The sequence below is a fragment of the Balaenoptera physalus genome (genome assembly GCF_965194825.1).
Source record: "Balaenoptera physalus genome assembly, chromosome: 16".
NCBI classification, from domain to species: domain Eukaryota; kingdom Metazoa; phylum Chordata; class Mammalia; order Artiodactyla; family Balaenopteridae; genus Balaenoptera; species Balaenoptera physalus.
In genome coordinates this window covers 52,546,476-52,566,031 of record NC_138898.1, presented here as the reverse complement: position 1 = coordinate 52,566,031, position 19,556 = coordinate 52,546,476, and the positions used below count along the sequence as shown (strand labels likewise).

The following is a 19,556-nucleotide window of genomic DNA, read 5'->3' as shown; positions in this document are numbered from 1 at the left end:
TGGACAGCCCATTGATTCCTCTGAGATCTCACCAGATGAGAGCCACTTGGGCTGTTTGCAAAGTGCACACTTAAAAAGAAAAAAGCAGAAACAGTAATTATTAGATCAAGTATTAGTATGTATTTATGCACAATAATAAAAACAGATTTACAAGTTGAACTGGAAATTTAAACATAAGAAGTTTAACAGCTTTTGTTTATTATATTAAATAACCAAACACCTTTTATTCCCAAAATTGGTAAAGAATAAATAATATAATTTACAATATGGTACAAAAAATAATCAGGAAGGACAGGCATTCTGCTTTATACATACACTGTATATGTATATTTATAATCTATAAAACAAATTCACATCTCAAACAAGCCGAAAACCTTAGATGATATGGCTTAACGATTATTATAAAAAACAGCAATAAGTTCTGCTGCCCAGAAGCTCTAGAGCCGGTTATCCTGTTACAGAACAAAGGGCATGGGCTACTGTAGTGCTTCCAAGACTTACCTCACCTAACACGACTTACAAGTTACTGTAGGATTAGGAGAGTTTTGACAAGTCAGGAAAGGTTTGCTGTGGGTTTCTTTTTTTCTTAAGACAAAGTGCCATATTACCTCCTAAATGCATCTGATAGATCTCAATGTTAAAAGAAAAAGAAAAAGCAACTGCTGTTTTCCTCCTCCACTTGTTTCAAGTGTCTTTTATTATATGACTGTTCTTTGTACACGTTTGGATTCAATGGTGTGATCTACTTAAAGATGCTATTAAACTGAAAAGACACCACCAGTAATGAGGCTATGGTACAGAATACTAGAGAATGGGACTGAGGTGGGAAAGCAAGTGGATCAACCAATGAAATGGTTCCAAATATCCCCACTCCCTGAGCAAGTACCCTACGCCCAGAAGACACAGAGGGATGAGACAAATGCCATCACGAACCTTATGTGGAATCACGAACTTCAACTTGCCTCTGCACCTTCTGAAGAATGGAATGCTCATCACTGGATATTCACAATGAAGAATCAAGGCAAAAACAACTCCCTTGAGACCGAAGATATTCAGTCTCAATCTTTAGAAGAGATGAATCAGCAAAAAGATCCCTGACAACGTTAGAGTGACTAGGGGAAGATTTTTCTGAGAAACTGACCTGGTCTTAATCACAACATGCTCAAATGCACAAAGGAAGCCACAGGTGTATACTGACACTATCACAACTTCCGCTGGAAGGGCAGAGGGAGACGCAGAAGTGGGAGGCGTCTCTGCTTGGGTCTTCTGAAAAATTCCAGCCTTTAACATAACAGTTGCTTATTTTCGTACATGTATAATCATTTAGGCTGGGAGAAAAGGCATCCATCATTTTAATGCTACAGACGACACCATTTTTCCTTAATATGGCAAGCAAATGCTTATACCTGTCTGGTTGCTAGAGAAGCAGGGTTCTCTGAAGTCATGTCAGCTTTATTACAGGTGAGAAGAGTCAGTCCACCCTCCTCCGCAACTCACCTCCCCACTGGATGACACTGGCCAGTCAGCTACTCCCAAATGGAGTCTATGTGGGAGACCCAAGAGGGAGGTGCTGCTGAATAAAGGGCCAACAAAGTCTTACCCAGATCTCCAGAGTTTTCCTCCTGCTGGACGTCCACCAGGTGACAGGTGCCAACCTACCAACCAGACTACTGTGGGGTGTCCCCTGATGGATAAGCAGCTCGGGATCACTACTGTCCCTGGCGCAGTGCACACTGCCATTGGGCACTGCCCCCGGCATTGATGCGGTAATGCTACTTGGCATCTCTGGTCCCAGACAGTGGGAATACAAGAAAGCTGGCAGTGGCCTAACCTTGGCCTGACCCACTGTGGATCTAACCGGGTTGGATGCCCAGAGACAGACCCACTGATCTTGTTTGGCTCAATAAGGTGCTAATTTCAGGAAGCTGATACATTGATCACAAAACACAAGCTAGTTTAAAAAGACTCTGGACTCAAATACTGCTGTCTATCTCTCTTAAAGTGGTACCACATCCCTTTCTTTCAGACCTCCAGAGCTTTGGGACTGTTTTCTCAAGAGCCCAGGAGGGCTGCCCACACAGGCTTTTCTTAGTGATGTTTGTGCCTAAATCCAGATCTGAAAGAGGGAGGCCACATGACAGGCAAGAGCTCTGAGGAAAGCTGGAGAGGAAGGAAGGAAGCTACCGCCTGGAAGCCACTGTCCTGCTTCCTCTGCGGCTTGGAGGAGACAACCCAGCCTGTAGCCTGGAGCAGCCGACCACTCTGGGGAGGCGGCAGGATCAAGAGCAGCCCCTCTGCTTGTACTTGCGAAGGACCTTCCCCTCTCCTTGCACACTGGCTCATCTCTTTGCGGGGGGTGGGGGGGGGGCGGCGGGCAGGAGGAGGAACCAGAGGAGAGGGCCCAGCTGGCCTCAAAGGCTGCCGGTCCACAGTGAGCTGGGAGAGAGGCAAGGTGATGAACACTAACACTGGTGGGCTGGGGCAGATTCAAGAAGCCACACTGACTGTGGCTGCCGGGCGGGGGTAAGCAGCAGGTGGGGTGGTGCCCCAAAACCACAGCACTGGTGCCCAGCCACACGGGGTGTGCCTGGATGGTGGTTTGTGTGCTTGGCCCCGCAAGGCTGAGAAGGCAGAGGAGCTGTGTTAACTCCATTCTGGGGAAAGACTGGATGTTGCACTACCCAAGATGGTGACGGCTGGTCATCCAAGGAGGCTCAAGGAGCACACCAGAGGGATGTGGGTTCAGCGCACTGTGACTGCGCGTGATGTCTGACCCTTGCCTGGATTCCCTGAACAAGAGGAAGAGAAACAGGAGACCATGAGGCAGAAATACAAGCAAGGGATTATACATATGCATTGGGGCATACTCTGCACTGATGCCAAGGAAACAAAGAGAGAACTTTCCCTGCAAATGGCATCTGTCCAAAATGCTAGGCAGGAATATGTTAGAAGTTCAAGATCATCAGGAAAGTCTTATCTGTAGTCAAATGAGCACTTGGGGATCACCCTAAAGAGAGAAATAACATCTCAGATCACCGAGAAGAGACTTGCAGATAGACGCGGGGAAGAAACCAACTAAACAGGAACGCTGTTCTTCCTCTCCAATGTCTCCTAATTCTCAAAATACGAGAAAAACATTTTCTGACCAGCTTAGCGGGATTTTTTTAAAAGTCCACACAACCCGCGTAAGACATGATTCTTTTCCCCCTTCCTGTTGAGTCAGTTAGAACAAAAGCTCCAGATGAGGAAGCACTAGGCCATGGTCAGGATTTCTGGGGAGATGGCACCAGTTGTGCTGCCCCGGGACCCTCCCACTGCCCCGTGATTGGAGTGTCCTCTGCAGTGTCCGCTGTCTCAGGTCATGCCCAGCTGTCCTCCCCGTCCTCGCACTGCAGAGGGAACAACCGGAGCAGGGAGTTGGTTTGCCGCAAAGAACGCAGCAGTGCCCTGGAGCCTCCCTGCAGAGAGCGGGAGGTCACAGCTCCCAGGCCATAACGACGACAGCCAGGCCCACCACTCCTTTCTCTCAGAAAGAAAATGCCCTGGAACGTCTGACACAACAACCGAGGCAGAAGCGTGGGTACCGCGCAGACCCTAACACATGCTCCTGGCAGGGGTTGGCTCCGACACCAGGGCCACGTCTGACACTGGCCTTGCCGAGGACGCTCCCTCATCGCCTGGCCACCACTGCCTCGGCCTGCTGGGACATGGCTGTCTGCATGTTGCACATTCTGGGTGCAGAGGTGCCTCTGTTCAGACTGTCTCCTGGGAGTCCGGGCTTGATTTATGTTTTCTCTCTTCTAAAGAGGGCTACCCCCATGACGCTCGAGGACCACCAACCCTGTAAGCTGTCCTCCACAGCCTCCGGGCTGCCCCAGCCATGAGGCACAGTCACTGGGACAGGTCACCGACCGGGGGGCCACCTCCACCGCCATCAAACAGAACCTCTCGGCGGCCAGGCTCAGCAATGGACAGCTCTTGGGCCAGATCGTTGAACCGGGATATGTAATCGATGCTGTTTTCATTCATCATGCACACCAGCTGGGAATCCACAACCTATGGGAGAGGACACGGGGAGACGAGTGAGCAGGCAGCTGGCCACCACGGCCGGACTTAAGTGCAACTCCCTCTACAATGAGGGTGAGAGTCCCCCCGGCAGCCACATCACAGTGGCCCCCGCACTCCAGGGACAACCTCAGAATCACCTCCGTCACTGCGAACACTCGCTCTGTGGAGAAGTACGCACTGTGAGCCCGGCCGCCCAGCTGTCGGGTCAGAGTGGTGGGTCCCCGGGAAGGACGGTCAGTGGACAGAGAGGCAGAGGGAAGGCAGCAGAACTAGGGACTGTGGGGTGGCCTGAAGGAGACAGAAGCGGAGGAGGGAGTTTGCCACAGGCTTGCGTGTCAGAGGAGGGCTTTCTGAGGCGGGGTGTGAGCAGAACTGTGGGAGCAAGTCATGTAAAGGCACGAGGGAAGCACATTCCCGTGAGAAGAAACAGCAGGTGCAAAGGCCCTAAGGTGGGAACAGCCGGCTGTTCAAGAAACAAGAAAGATGGTGGATGTGACAGTGAGTAAGGCAGAGAGTACAGGAGACCAGAGTGTGCACAGTGGGGCCTCATGCATCAGGACTGTCCTGTGGGCAGAGCCAGGGAGTTTACTGTCTCCTCCCGCACTGGACCGGACTGTCAGCCTCATGAGGATAGGGCCTTTAATTTGTCCATTCTGGGCCTGTAGCAGTGCCTGGCATCTAGTAGGCCCTCAATTAATATTCATTAACTGCTTGATGTAATGAACAAATACAAATGAGAAGCCTTTGGAAAATTCTGAGTAGAGCATGGGATGAACTGAACTTTAAACTTTTTACTACAAGAAATTTCAAAAAAACTGAAATTTGTTTTCAAAATTCCCTCGGATCTCGAGATTCACGTCCGGACACCGAGACACTGAGGCGTCCTGGGAAGCAGCTGTGTGAGCTTTGTTTGATCCAGGTTCCCCCCGAGTATCCACTATGAAATGCTCAAGGGCCCCCCACAAGTGCCTCGACAGCCCAGGGAGCCGGTGTTGAGGAGATGCTGCTCTAGGACTTCAGCAATGAGCTGGGGGCCGGCCAGGGGCATTCTAGACTTAGGTTCTCCCCTCAGCACAGCCTCTGTCTAAACTCCTACAGTACCTGTTACTTCACACCTGGAGTCTTAGTTAAATGTACCTGTCTTCACTCCCTCAGCCCTACTTGCCCACAGACACCACTCAAACCTAGTGGGATGGAGGCCTGGGTGGTTGTGTGAGGCGGCGGCCTGGACAAAGAAAAGAGGGATGCTGCATTCCAGGCAGAACATGGGGGAGACACACTGCCACAGCATGACTCCCGGGTCATCACGTGATCGCAGAGGAGCCTCTGCAGAAGCCCTCCCCCCATTCGGCAGGTCAGCCACGAGCAACGACACCAAGGTGCCGCTCAAGGGTCCCCTCTGTCAGGTGGCAGCAACGATGGCACCACCACTACCGCCTCTTCTCCTCCGCAGATCAGGAGACTGAGCAGGGGGACGCAGAGTCCCTGCCCGAGGTCACACAGCTGGTGGAGGACACACAAGACCCAGAGCTGCCTTCAGAGCCCCGGGCTCAGCCGTGACTCAGCGTCTGTCACCTGCCGCCAGCGGGACAAATGCCGGCCCAGCACTGGCAGAGATTCCCTCTCAGGAGCAGTCAGAGGCTGGGCTCTGTCCATGACGGCTCCTGACGTGTAAGTCTTGGCGAGCAGTTCTGAGTAACCACACGGGTCTGCCGGAGGGTCTGGCAGCTCTGGGATGGAGGCTGGCACCCAGGCTTGGGGGAAAGGTCATGCGCTTACCTCGGCGACATCAGCCAGGGACCGGGACACAAACGAGTCGCGAGAGTTGCCATCCAGCAGGCTGGGGCCCAGAAGGGAGGTGCCGCTGTTGGTCCCGACGGGGGTTGGCAGCATCTTCCGGCTCTTCTCTGGGGAGATGAAGCTCGCTGCAGAGAGGAAGGAGAGGCCCTGAGCCGGCTAGGCCTGGACTGGTCCAGGGAGGCCAGGCCAGGCCCTGCGGGCAACTCACTGCTCGCGTGGGCACGGTGCTCCAGACGGAGGCATCAGGCCATACCTGCCTTTCCTCCCATGGTGAGCCTTGGACAGTCCCCTGCAGCCTGGGAAAGTCTATCTCATTTTTCTAGGGGCCCCACAGTGTTCCACTGTCTGGTTACCACCCCTACCTCAATGTAAGGTTGTTTCCAATTTCTCATGATTTCTGTTCGACTTTGCAGAGCCTGCACTGCTCTCTGTGACTTTCTGAGCAGGAAATGCGTACTGGGGGCTGGCTCCCCCACACCACCCAGACCAGAGCCCCGGCTTGTTCGGGGCCGTCAGGTGTGGTGCCCCCACACGGTGCTGACCCAGTTGGTCAGCAAACAGCATGCCCCGTGCCAGGGTGCACACCCTGGCTGCTCTCTACAAATACAAAGTGTACGGACCCCAGATGTGCCTCAGAAGCTCCTCTGTGCAGGAAACCGAAGCTGGTGCGTCTTTCCCTAATAGCCCCTTCCCGTCCCACAGGCACCAGTGGCGACGAGGATGAACACATCCTGTGAAGGCTCCGATCTGTCCTTGCCGTGCCACCACAGAACAGAAAGAGGGGAGCAAAGAGGGTGCAACACACCGGCTCCTTCCACCCTGCCCTTGGCAGTGAGCCTGGGAGGAGGAGCACAAGGGACTGACTGCAGGATGGACGTGGCCATGGTTACGGGGTTTACACATCTGCCAAAGCCTAGTGACCTGCACACTGGGGCCTGGGCACTTTCCCACATGTAACTGATGCAGAAAAAAACCCTAAATACCAAGGAACAGCCCTGGAGGGGCTCTCTGCCAGGAGCGTGGAGAGTCCAGACTCTGGCTCTGCTCGTTCTGGCTGCCCTCCACAGAGACTCACCAAACAAGCTGCTGAGTGAGGAGTCCGTGGGGTCGCTGGGGCACCACTGGGGGTCGTGGGTCGGGGAGGCGATCCAGTCTGGCTGGGGGCTGCTGGACGGGGAGGGGAGACTCTTGGAACTGTCACTGCCGTTCAGTTTTGCTGGAGAAAGAGGGACTCCTTCACCTGTCAACCAAAATCTGGGGTCAGAGCCGGCACGTGGGGTGAACAGCCCCACTTCCCCCACCTGCCACCAAGAAGGCCACGGAGTGGCGTGGCACGCGCTGTTGAACTGGGAGGCCCAGGACCCCACTGGGCCCCCAAACAGCAGGGACCCATGCCCATCTTCAGAGAATGACACTGGCCACAGCGGATGGAGGCAGGCCCCGTGCTGAGGGCGTCACCTACACCCTCTCCTGCTGCTGACGACAGCCCTGCAAGATGTCCGCGGCTCCCAACACACTGCTAAGGAGAACAGGCTCTAACGAGCCGGTGACCAGCCCACGGCCACACGCTGCCAGCTATTAGCTCTGAATCCACGGCCTGAACTCTACCAGCTGGCGCCCACCATACCGCTGCCCCACAGCACCGTCCCCACAGGCTGGGGGAGCCAAGGCCCACAGGTACCAGTCCAACCCCTCCTAAAACCCACAACCCCGCAGGCGTCCAACCCAGGTTCAGAACCGACAAGGAGACGGCCCCGCCTGATCCCCAGGCTGGAGATGCCTCGTGGGCCCGCTCTATCTCCCAAGGCCAGGGGCAGCCCCGCCAGACCACGAACAGGCTCAGGTCCTGTACGGGCCTTGTCCGCCTGTGCTGCCCCTGCCAAGGCTAGGCAGTGCCTTGTAGGTGCAGAGGCTCAACTCCCAGGACAGCTGGACAGCAAGGTGCTTGGAGGCTGGCAAACACTCAGGTGGGAGGTCAAGGCCCCTGGGAGAACTGACTCCAGGAGGGCTGTGCAGAGGCACCCTGCTCCTTACTGTACTGGCCGGAGCTGATGGCGATCTCGATGATGGAGTCGCTGATCTGCGTGGCGGGCTCTCCCTGAGAGAGCACGTCCTCAGGTGGGCCGGGCAGGGAGATGTCCAGCAGAGCAGAGACGTTGGGCGGAGAGAGCCGGGTGCTGGAGGCCTCCGACGAGGGCAGCGGTGTGGAGAGCCCATTGTGGAGAGGAGCCTTGGACAGCTCGGATAAGGAGAGAACGGGCGAGTTCTGTGGAGACAGATACTGTTGAGACACGACAGAGCAGACAGTCCATACCAAGCAAAGAAAAAGCAACCTTGGTCCTGTAGAGCAGTGACTGAGTGACGGGGACACCAACAGAGAGGCAGTGACCCCAGTGGTCACTCATCCTTCCAGCGAGAAACACACTCAGGGAACTTCCTTCTCCTGAAACCCTCGAGGGATGGCCCAGTTGGGAGGCCGGGCCGAGGTGGCCTGGATCTGCTTCCACCCCCAGCTGACGACCTCCTCCTCCCCGGCCCAGAAAACTTAGTCCTTCCAGAACTGTGTCTCAATCAGCCAGCCCGAGAGGGGAGAAGGGAAGCCTGAGATGGGAGCCGCGTGTGCACCAAGGAGGCAAGGTGCGGAGAAGAACGGCCGCTGGACATCATGAGGAGGAAGCCCGGGCCCACGAGCAGGACCACGAGGGTGGGGCCTGGCGCTGGACGAGGTCCTGGGGCAGCTACTTTGCTCAGCAGCCAACAGCACACTCTACCTGGAAACCGTCTGCCACCGTCTCCTGCCTCGAGGGGACACTGATGAACGGGTCGCTCGTGCCCTACGAGAACACCAGGAATATGCCAGTGAGCGCTGGCCCGGCACCTGGCTCCTGAGGAGAGCCGCTCCACCCCACGGCTCCTAACAGGCAGGAGCACGGGGGTATAGGCTAGAGAGCTCTCCCTGGGAGCACAGGAAAGCCCACTGCTCTCAGAATGTGCACCCCCCTGCCCCTGAACTTGAGACCATTTGTCAATTCACTGTCAACTCCAGTCCTAGCAAGAGGTCGACCTCAGGGTCCTCAGGCAGGACTGGGCTCTGCAGTCCTAAGTGGCTGCCTGCCCTGCCCACCTCAGGCAGCCCTCAAACAGGTGGGGGAACCGGAGGAGCTGCAGTGCCAGCGGGGCTGCAGAGCAGGGCCCGCTGAGGCAGCACCCGAGTAGCAGGGAGTCAGGGGTGGACTGACAGCCAACTTGGTGACATTGCTGTTCAGGCCGGCTACCTACCCTGCGGGCAGACCTCCTGTTCAGGCTGGCTACCTTCACTGCGGGCAGACCTCCATGCCCGTCTTAGTTGCGGATTCCCTGGGTCACATGGCAAGCCCACCACACCCGCTGCGCCACATGGTCTCACTCAGGCTGAGACTTCCCTGTTCAGTGACTCTCCTCTCGCTCAGCAGGCCCGTCCCCTCCAGAGGCAGAGCTGGAGTCCAGCACGACCTCAGCTCATGGCCTTGGCTTTCAAACCAGGACTGGAGATTGACCATCCCATCCCAGAAGCTGGTGGCAGCTCAGAGAAGCCCTTCTAAACACACTCACCCCTACAGCGGGGATGGGGTCTCCATTCTGGTGGGTGCCGGTGGAGTCCTGCCCCGAGACAGTCACCGTCACCTCATCTGAAGACAGCGGAGAGATGCCAGACAAGCCGTCGGCATCCAGGACGGGGAGGGGGCTCCCAGGGATGATGCCGGCGCTTTTAGCTGCTAAGTCGATAGCGCCTGGCAACAGAAGCAACGTGCAAGTCTTTGTCTCCTGACGTCCTGAAACCCGCCCCAGAGGGGACAGCCCATGTGCAGGCCTCATTTTCATGCCAGGGCAGAGTCGCAGAGACTTACTGGCCAGGTGGCCTGGGGCCTGGGGTGGCAGAACCTTGGGCACAATCGGCCGGGACAGAGCCGCTTTGGTCAGGGAGGACTGAATGGGCCGGAAGGAGCCTCTCCCTGTGAGGACGAGAGTGGAAGCAGACGCGTCAGGCACACGAGCTGATGGCCTCTTGCCACACGGCGGGGGCTGCATGCGCTCCCCTTCATGGCCACCGTCCAGATCATGGAAGCCGAGCTGGAAACCACCAAACGTCCCAACACTTGCTAACTTGGGGAAGTCAATGGTCACACAGGGCCCCGGCGGGGAGAAAGCACTGTCGCCCGTGACAGCGGCACCACTGCGTTTCCTGGGGGCTGCTGAATGGCTGCGGTCACTACTGTCAGCCCACGGGAACAGCCCTTTAAGGGTGTGTCACACCTGAGCTGAGCTACAGGCTCCTCTGAGGGGGTCAGAGCACCAGACTAGGATCAACGTGCTGCCTCTGCAACCTGGCTCCTTCCTGGCAGGCTTTCTGCCATTGAAAAGCAGGTGTGAGAATGAGCAATTGTCTGGGTCTTATGAAAATCAAGACCGATAAAAAGGTAAGTCATGGAATGTGTATTTCACTGAAGGAGTCTCACTATATAAGATTTACTGCAAAGAGCGAGGGCCCCACTGAGCTTACAGATCCGTGAAAGCGTGAGTCGCACACCCTAAGGACATGTCTGTCCCATAAAACACCTGACAAGAAGACGTCATGGATGGGGTGGACCACAGACCCTTCTCTTAAACTGAACCAAGCAGAGCACCCCAACCAGGGACGTCTGAGCCCACCTTGGGAGGAAGCTGCCTGTGGACCACCAGTCAGGGGTCCACACCTGCCCGCACCGCTGCCCATGTTGATAGAGCGGACCCAGGAAGGCTTGAAATGTCACTCAAAGAGCCATAGGAACAAATGCCTGTAATTCCCAAAGACGGGGCCACGCACGTAAGGAGCGAAAGCTTCCCTGAGAAGCCCCGGCACTTACCAGTTATGGAAGAATTCGACAGGATGGAGAAGGAACAGACATTGTGGGACTGGTTTTCAGACGGTCTAGGAAGCAGTGTTCTCTGTCGAGGGAAAATTGGCAATATTCAGGTGATGGAAAGACCCCAATACCGAAAATCATCCAGGAAACTAGTGCTGGATTGTAAAGGAATGTTCTAGAGAAGAGGAAGCTGAGTGTAACCAGATGGGGGTTCTGGTTCTAGAGTTGCTGACACAAGGGCTTCCAAGACAGTCTGAGGATGGCTGTGCTCTGTAGACCCCAGACCCCTAAACACTGGGTCCTCTCTGAAAAGAACCCAGGGAATTGAAGCTTCCCAGGGAAAACTGGGGGAATGTCAGAACAATCCACCTTTTATCTAGAACATCTGGATTTGGCTGGAACGCAACTAGTCCTATAAATATTTATAACCACTCAATGTGGACTGTTACGAGATACCCCTTGTTTGGGTGAAGAAAATCAAGTTGCCGCCTGTATCGCAGGGGGCCAAGGACATGCGGCCCTCTACCCCATCCACGGTCTGGTGCCCACTCCTCCCTGTCACACGCCCAGGGCTCCCATGTGTGAACCATCAGGTCCCAGTGTGCTCAGGGCGCCTTCATGGTGTGACGACTACCACCTAAGAGGAAATGGAGTTCACTGCCGACACTGTTAGCTGTTGAGGTGAAACACTGACAGAAAGTATCTCTCAGGCCGGAAGTGTCCAGAGGCACTGCAGCTCTGGGCGCACAGCTGGGCTCTCGCCCCACTGGGGCTCCCCAAGGGTCTGCCACGTGTCGCAAGGCGGCAGGGTGACTGTACACGAGGTGACAGGCCCTGGTGTCCCCTGCCAGCCTCAGGCCTCTTTGAAAGAGCCAGGTGGGGAGATCCTTTAGGCTCTGGGCCTCACGGTCTCTGTCACAGCTACTCAAGTCCACCCCGGTGGTGTGAAAGCAGCCATGGACAGCAGGGAAATGAAGTACCGTGGCCACATGCCAATGAAACTTTTTATAAAAACAGTAAATGAAAGAACCACATATGAAGTATGATTCCATTTATGTGAAATTATGCGATCCCTAGAGACAGGAAGTGGCTCAAGGGCTGGGGAAGGGGCGGTCCAGGTAATGGGCCGGGCTTCTGTTTGGGGTGATGACAATGTTCTAGAATGACACAGCGGTGGGGGCTGCACACCCCTGTGAATATACTAAAAACCCTGAACTGTACGCTTTAAACAGCTAGGCTTCATGGTATGTGAATTATATATCAATAAAGCTGTTTACAAACAAAACAACAACAGGCAGCTGAGGGCACCCTGGCTGCGACCCTGGGCTGTGGGGTATCCTCTCAGCCAGGGAGTGTGCTCCCATGTCCAGGGCAGAGGGTTAATGTATTTAACCAAATATACCAAAATTAAATGCCCTAACGTTGAATTAGCCTGCACAAAAAAACCCGTGGGACTTGGAATAAATTTTCCTTCCTGAGATCTGTCATGCAATCTCTCATTTCTAAATAAATTACTTCCAAGAGAGGAAGAGATTTCTGAGTCTAACAAAAGGAGACCTTTGCATTAATTCAAAAACATTCATAAATTTCCAGGCCCATAGTTATTTCAGAATTTCAGCTTCACCTCTGTTATCTTTTTTTTTTTTTTAATTAATTAATTAATTTATTTTTGGCTGTGTTGGGTCTTCGTTTCTGTGCGAGGGCTTTCTCCAGTTGTGGCAAGTGGGGTCCACTCTTCATCGCGGTGCGCGGGCCTCTCACCGTCACGGCCTCTCTTGTTGCGGAGCACAGGCTCCAGACGCGCAGGCTCAGTAATTGTGGCTCACGGGCCCAGTTGCTCCGTGGCATGTGGGATCTTCCCAGACCAGGGCTTGAACCCGTGTCCCCTGCATTGGCAGGCAGATTCTCAACCACTGCGCCACCAGGGAAGCCCCTCTGTTATCTTTTTACCTCCAAATAAAAATGCCCTCTTTCTCCTGTGCCTCTGATCCCTGGATCACCCCTCGGGGTCTGCAGGTGGCATTCACGGGTCCTCCCAGAGTTCATTACCAGCTTGGGAGAGGTCTGGCCTCTGGCCAATCCATATACCTTGCCAACTGCTTCCATTTACTACATACTTATAAATAGATGTTCTGAGAGTCCTCACATATATTCCAATCTGGGACATCCTTGAAACCCAAACCCCTAGAACTTTCTTTTTTGCAAGCGGTTTTCATGCTGTACCAAGATTACCTTTATTTTCAGGTACAGTTAGGGTCACTGTTACTACTTTATCCTGTTAAGAAAAAGAAAAGAAGGGGCAGGGATTCTCCCCACTTCACATGAAAACCTGAGACACAGGAAGACACTAGCGTATCCTGGGCAGCTCAGCCGGTGGGAGGGAGAGGCCAGCCCTTGAGGCCAGGCACACGCAGATGTGGATGGGCTCCTGACCTGGACCACCAATGGCTTCCGCAGGTGCCGGTTCCGCAGCTTCCTGGGCTTTGGCAGGAAAAAATCCGACTGCATCTGTGAGGAAGACAATACTGACCCTGAGAGTGTTTTCTCCACACACACGGGGCAGCCCAGCAGCAGGGAGGCGTGGGCCCCACTTACGCTGATGGAGTTCAGATGCTGACGGAACGTCAATTCTGTTTCCTTGTTGGGAGAGAAGAGCTTCCCGTGTCGGCTGTTGGGCGGCAACGTTGTTGGGACGGCAAAAAGGCCACCATCTGAGTCACTGCTTCCGGCACTGGAGGGACCGGCCACCAAGAGGGGCCTCGGGGGGTTTCTCAAACCTAGGGAAGGAGAAGGGAGAACAGATACAATGGCGCTCACCCAGCAATGCCTCCAGCATGGGAGGGGTTCCACTGGGAAGAAAATCAGAAAGGAATCCTTGACGACCTCTCTGGTGTCCTTAAAGGGAATTTCCTATATCTCAGTGCTGTAAAAACCTGCTTTTCTCCCTTTCTCCCTGAAATTCTAGTTCCCACCATGTAAGCAGATCAGAGCTTTCCTTGATCTCTGATGATCTCAGTGGGAAGGGCAGATTCACCTTCAAAGACTTTTCAGAGCTAGAAGAACCTTCCAGATCATCTAGTGCAGACCAGAGGTCAGCAAACGTTCTCTGGACATGGACAGACAACAAAAGTCAGCCTTGAGGGCCTCACAGTCTCTGTTGAACTCAGCTCTACGGCTGCAGCACAAAGGCAGCCACGTGAGCCAGTGGATGTGGCCATGTGCCAATAAAACTTCATTTACAACAAGCAGGCTGTGGACCACGGTCTGCTGATCCTTGGTCTAAATCTCTAATTATACAAAAAACAGACCTAGAGATAAAAAGAAAATATTTATTTAGGAACTACTATCTGGGGACTCTCCTTGCTGTTTTCATCATCATAGGCGCTGCTGCAAAGCACCCTCACTTCACGGTAGGGACGGGTCCCCTTTCTTTATTCTTTATTTGCAAATCTGTTAAGTTAAATCAACACGCACAGAGTCCAGAGACCAGGTCTTCTAAGCACCTGTCTGGATTCTAGCACTGCAGGCGCACTGGGCTAAAAGCATCCGCGATTGAGGAAGAGTGTGGACATTTAAGAGTTCACAGAGTTACAAAACTTTAAAGCCAGAGGGAGGGGGCAAAGACTATACAGGCTCCCAGCTAGCCCACCACCGGTTGACGCCTGAGGAACGTGCCTTTGCCTTAAAGACAACCGATTCAGAGTCTGCTGCTGCCCCCTCGTGAGCCATGGCAAGGAAACAGGATAAAGGTCAGGAGGGAAATGGAAAACAAGAACTGCAGGAGGTGGGGAGCCTGACACCACAGCAGCCTTATTCTTTAAAATTCACGCAGAATTAACGATTCTAGCCATGACAATCTGTTTTATTAAAAAAAAAAATACTAAGCAAGTAAATTGATGACTCAAAGAAATGAGTCATGTTTATCCTAGGGTTATGTACCACGTAACCCAAAAAAGGACGCTGAATTTAAATTACTTCCCAGATACAACCGTGGACCAGCAGGTAAGCCCATCTTTCTTTCTAAGACTTGTGTTCAACTGCTGGGGAATCCTTTAACTGAAGGTTTCTTTATTCTAATACTTTAGATGTAAAGAAAAACAGTCCCTCTAAGACTCAGAAAGAACCAACCTTTCTCATGCTTTAAGCCACCAACTCGGCATGATATGGAGGCTGCTGCTGACCTCACAAAGCCAGATCCCCCAAAGTGACCAGACTGGCAAGGGTCCCCCATGTTTCCTGTCGGCTCCTGCACCCAGGATCCCAGAGCCTCTGTGACGGGCCCTGTGCTCACCCTCCCCTCGAGGAGGCAGTGATTTCTGTATCCCACACCATCCGCTGGACTGCGGCTGACTGAGTGGAGCGAGGCCTCAGGCAGCCCGGAGCTCTCGGCTCTGTGCAGCCCGCCAACGCCCAGCAAGGATCCAGGAGGCCACCTGTGGCCATCTGAGCCTCACCTGAGGAGCAAGGTGCGGAGCTGGGAGAGAAGGTCTTGCTGTGACGGAGGGCAGCCTGGTTTCGAGGGCAGCGTGGGCTGCGGGAGCTGACAGTCACCACCTTCCCCGGGGGCGTCGTCGACTGCTCCTCCTGGGCAGGCCTCACTGAGGCCGTGGAGCCAGTGTTCACTTCTGGAGCCTGGGACAGAAACGGGCCAAAACATTGGCCAAACTCAGCACGGAACAACGCTTGTGGAGTGTGACGGGACAGCAAAGGGCCCAGGGTCACACTCCATGATGCACAGGTTGGTGCCCCAGGCCCTCAGGGGAATAACCGCTGTCCTCCAGGAGCCCTTCTGTGTTCACTGCCACGGTAGCACGGAGAGGACGTCCCCCTGCACCGTAACGGGAGGGGAGGCTGAGCGGCAAGTGACAGGGACTCTCCTTCTTAAAGCTTCTTCTGATTGTGAGTCAGAGGAAGGAAATACAGATTAATTTCTAAAATCAAACACAATCACAGCCAAGGAGTCCTCTGCTTAGTCAAAACCTCCACCTCAGGGGTTTCGTGGGCCCCTACCTGAGGCCACTGCGTCCACTCGCCTGGCTGTCACCAAGTGTTGGGGTCCTCGGCCATAGAGGCACCCCTTCTACTCACCTGTTCTCTCCCATGACTCCACCGTCCTGCCCCGCCTCCTCAGTTCTCCCCAGCACCCACTCCCCATGCTCTCACCCAGCCCCACCTACCCTGCACCTCTTCCTGTGTCTCCCATGCCTTTCACCCTGGCCTGACCCACCTTCTCTTTTCCCTGGGACCCCTGCTGTGTCCCTTCCTACTCCATTCATTGGATCTCGACACCCCCACCTCCCACGTGAGTGCCCGCCAACCTCCCCGGGGCGGGGCGGCCATCGGCTGCACTTGTTTGTCAGCGTCCCACCTACAGAGAAATCGCAGGGAGGGGCCGCCTGGCCAGGCAGGCCATCCCTAATTCAAGGTCCTGTATCTCTCCTGGGGGCTTGAGCAAGCGATTCTCACACCTGGGCTGCATCAGAATCACCAGGCAGGGCGTGGGAGTGGGGGGTGTCTCGTCAAAACAGTCTCCTGGGCTGCAAGAACCTGCATCCCTAACGAGTTCCCAGGTGATGCCGAGGCTGCTGGTCGGGGACCCCGCTTCAGGAGCCACAGATCTGAGCGCCCTGCTGTGCATCCTCTGCACTGCCAACTTGCTCCACTCTCCTCTCCCAGTTGAGGCCGAGGCCAAGGCCAGCACCTAGGCCGTGTTCCAGAACTCCCACCTCCTCAGGAGCCAGCCTGGTCCGGCCTCCTTCCCTAGGGGTCTGGACATGCTCCGGTCTCCCCCGTCTCCGCTCCTGACCCCTCCAAAAGCCAAACTTGAACAAGTGTTTTAAACTCATCACCTCTGTCCGGTCACTGCAATACTGCCCACGCCTGCCCGCAGGTCACATTCACACCTGAATCCAAAGTCCACTGCTGGCCCTTGGGCCCCACCCACCCCCACGAGAGCCGGTCCCACATGGCACTCATTCCCCACCATGAGCTCTGCTGAGTGCCGCCGGAAGATGGTGGGCAGGAGCCCAGGGCAGAGGCTCCGGGAAATGGGGCAGAACACAGACCACGTGCTGTCTGCCCCGGGGAGCAGGAGGCGGGTACATGTCACAGTGGTGACATGGGCGCACCTCGAGTTTGGTTCTGACTGTGACCCGAGCCCCACTCCTGTGAGGCCACCACGCTGAGCTTCGGCGTCTCCTCCTGGAACTTGTGAGCCTCACCTTCCAGTGCACACGCCCTTTTTGGGATCGACCTGCCTCAGGATGCTGCTCTCGTGCCCAGAGAGCGGACTAGACTTTCCAGTTGCAGCACCTTCCAGCCCACGTGTGGGCTCTGCTGGCCGGCCTTCCAGGAGCGGGGGTGGGGGGGCAGTTAGAAGCCGTGGCCAGGCCCACTGGCCGGGTGCCCTTTCCCTGGGCCATGGCAGCCACTGCCCCCCACAGGAGCCTCTCAAGGAACCTGAGACCACTCCAACCAGCCACCTCTCCACAGGGTCTCCTGGGCGCAGCCCACCCAGCGCAGCCCCTCCCAGCTCCACTCCCTGCACCCAGGCTGCACCCCCACTGGCCTCCAAGGATGGCCTTTCCAAAGCACACACTCGACCTCGCCGTTCCTGCTGCAGAAACCTGCAACGCTCCCAGCCCAGCTCGGCTCCTGGCCATGGCTGCCACCTCACCTCTGCGCCTCTGTCCCAGGCTCTGTCCCCTCAGCCCACACACTTGGGCTCAGTGGCATCTCTGGAGCCGGGCAAGGTGCAGCCCATGTGAGCCCCACGGGACGAGGGCCTGCACTGCAGGGAACCGGAGCCCCAACCACGTGCTCTGTGCAGCCCACTCCAGGGAACGAAAGGCGACCCCCAGACCACCTCCTCCAAGGAGCCCGCAGGGCCCCAGACCACCTGCCACAAGGCCGGTCTTTCCTCTCTGGACCCCAGCCACCCAGCCGCGATCCCTTGGGGGGCCAAAAGGGCAGTGCTCCGACCCACACTTACCAGCCTGGGGTTGACCTCGGTGGAGATGAGCTTCAGGAGGCAGCTGAGGAGGCGCTGCCTGTGGAAGCTGTTAGGCGGGGAGCCGGTGCGGGAGTCCTGGGCCTGGCCCTCAGGGCCCAGCACTGCCAGCCAATCGTACTCCAGCTGCAGCTTGTTGGGCTTGCCCATCATGAGGTAGACTTCGGCCAGCGTGAGGCTTTCAGAGGTCTGCAGGTTCCAGCCCTCCTCGCGGAGCTGCTGGGCGAACCGGCTGGCAGGGATGTCCTTCGGAGGCTTGGCGGCAGGCTGACCCTGAGGTGGTGGCGGGTCCAAGGGGCTCGCCTTCTCCTGGGGTTCCTCCGCAGGCGCGTCTGCCAAGTCTTTAGTGCAAACGTCCGGCTGGAGTCCGGGGCTAGGCTGAGGCTCTGGGCCAGGCGGGACGCGGACAGGGGATGGTGCCCTGGCCCGGGCGAGATCGGCCACCTCTGCGCTGCTGGGGACGAGGGTCTCTGGGGAGGGGCACGCTGAGGGCCGTGAGTCTACGCAGCGGCATTGCTCAGGGATGATGAGGTCCTGACAGGACTTCATGTAGCGGGGGAAGGGGTCGAGGAGGGAGAGCTCATCTTCCAGGTCTGGGAGCTGGCCACAGGCACACGCCAGGGCCCCGGGTTCTCGGGCAGGGCCGTCCCCACCCTCTGCAGCAGCGGCCGCAGGGGTCTTCTCAAGCCGTCCCCCAGCATCCTGGAGCCCAGGGGGAAGCCTGTCGGAGGCGTCCGGGCTGCTGAAACTTGCAGCGGCCCCCTCCCCAGGGGCACTTTCAGGGGAACTCTCCCCGGAGCTCTGCAAAGCATCGGTGGAGGGAGGGGGCCGCCCCCCGCCCTTGGCCTCGGCGCCGCCCCGTGGGCACTTCAGCTGGCCCCTGGCTGTGCCCTGCCCGCTCTGGATGCCCAGGATCTGGGCTGGGGGCAGCGTGTGGGTGTCCTTGGTGCTCTGCTTGCACCGGCCGCCCTCCTGCCAGTGCACCGTGCAGAAGGCCTTTGAGTGCACCACTCGGGCCACGCCCGGCAGCGGGGTCAGGGTGCAGTTCTCCCCCGGGAACAGGTGCAGTGCCACCTTCTCCTGCGATGGCTCCGTGAACGAGTCCTGCAGCTGCTGCTCCTCAAACATCTTCCGCTGAGCGCACCGTCAAGGAACCACCTGCAGCAGCTCACACCCTGAGGTCCAGCGGGTAGACACGACAGGTACTTCCTTCTTTCCGGGCTCCACACCCAACACTCACCCTCCTAGCTGGGAACTGGGCAAGGGCTACAAGCCAGCCAAGGACACGAAGATGTAGGTGTGGGGCTGTCCTCGGTCACTTTGTTCAACCTGCTGGCAGGGATGCTTCGGCCACACCCTGTGGGCCAGATGGCAGCCACTTACAGCAAGGACGGCTGCTGTGACAGAGTTCTAACACTGCAAGGAGGTCAAAAAGGGGGTTCAGACCCAAAACCCAAAGAATGAGGGGCTGTGGGTTTTAGTGCTGGTTCTACACCATCTCATGGCACAGCTGCTACACGCCTGGGGGCCCCGCTGCAATTCCAGGACTGAGAAGGAGACTTCACTCTCAGGCAGCAGGTGCTGCGGAGCCCGGGGGTGGCTTTAGTAGGAAAAGGATACAACTCGCACTTCATGAAGTGCCCACTTCTGCTTCAGGAACTCGATGAGGCTGGAGACCTTTCGATGGAGCTCCACGATCATCCTACAGAGAAAAGACAGATGGGGAATGGGAGGCTGGGACATGGGGGTACCTTCTAGGAGCCCTAGAGGCTGCAGCAGGAAGATGATGCCTGGGG

The 19,556-nt window shown here is 56.1% G+C and overlaps 1 protein-coding gene across 5 annotated transcripts in view; it reads right to left on the bottom strand.

Annotated features, from left to right (window-relative positions):
* Positions 1–97: 97 nt before the first annotated feature.
* CRAMP1 (cramped chromatin regulator homolog 1) overlaps positions 98–19,556 on the bottom strand; it is a 59,930-nt gene continuing 40,471 nt past the window's right edge. For 2 of the 5 annotated variants that reach the window (XM_082431834.1, XM_082431833.1), the window contains exons 9-20: positions 19,381–19,462; positions 17,743–18,894; positions 15,206–15,383; positions 13,347–13,528; positions 13,185–13,259; positions 10,752–10,833; positions 9,460–9,860; positions 8,640–8,702; positions 7,903–8,134; positions 6,944–7,108; positions 5,848–5,993; positions 98–4,056 (exon numbers count right to left, since the gene is read on the bottom strand). In XM_082431834.1, the coding sequence (XP_082287960.1) occupies positions 3,892–4,056; positions 5,848–5,993; positions 6,944–7,108; positions 7,903–8,134; positions 8,640–8,702; positions 9,460–9,860; positions 10,752–10,833; positions 13,185–13,259; positions 13,347–13,528; positions 15,206–15,383; positions 17,743–18,894; positions 19,381–19,462 (2,923 nt within the window). In that variant the 3' untranslated portion in view covers positions 98–3,891. Of the gene's footprint in view, positions 4,057–5,847; positions 5,994–6,943; positions 7,109–7,902; positions 8,135–8,639; positions 8,703–9,459; positions 9,861–10,751; positions 10,834–13,184; positions 13,529–15,205; positions 15,384–17,742; positions 18,895–19,380; positions 19,463–19,556 lie in introns of all 5 variants that reach the window. The other 3 variants (XM_082431836.1, XM_082431835.1, XM_082431837.1) reach the window with 3 other exon arrangements.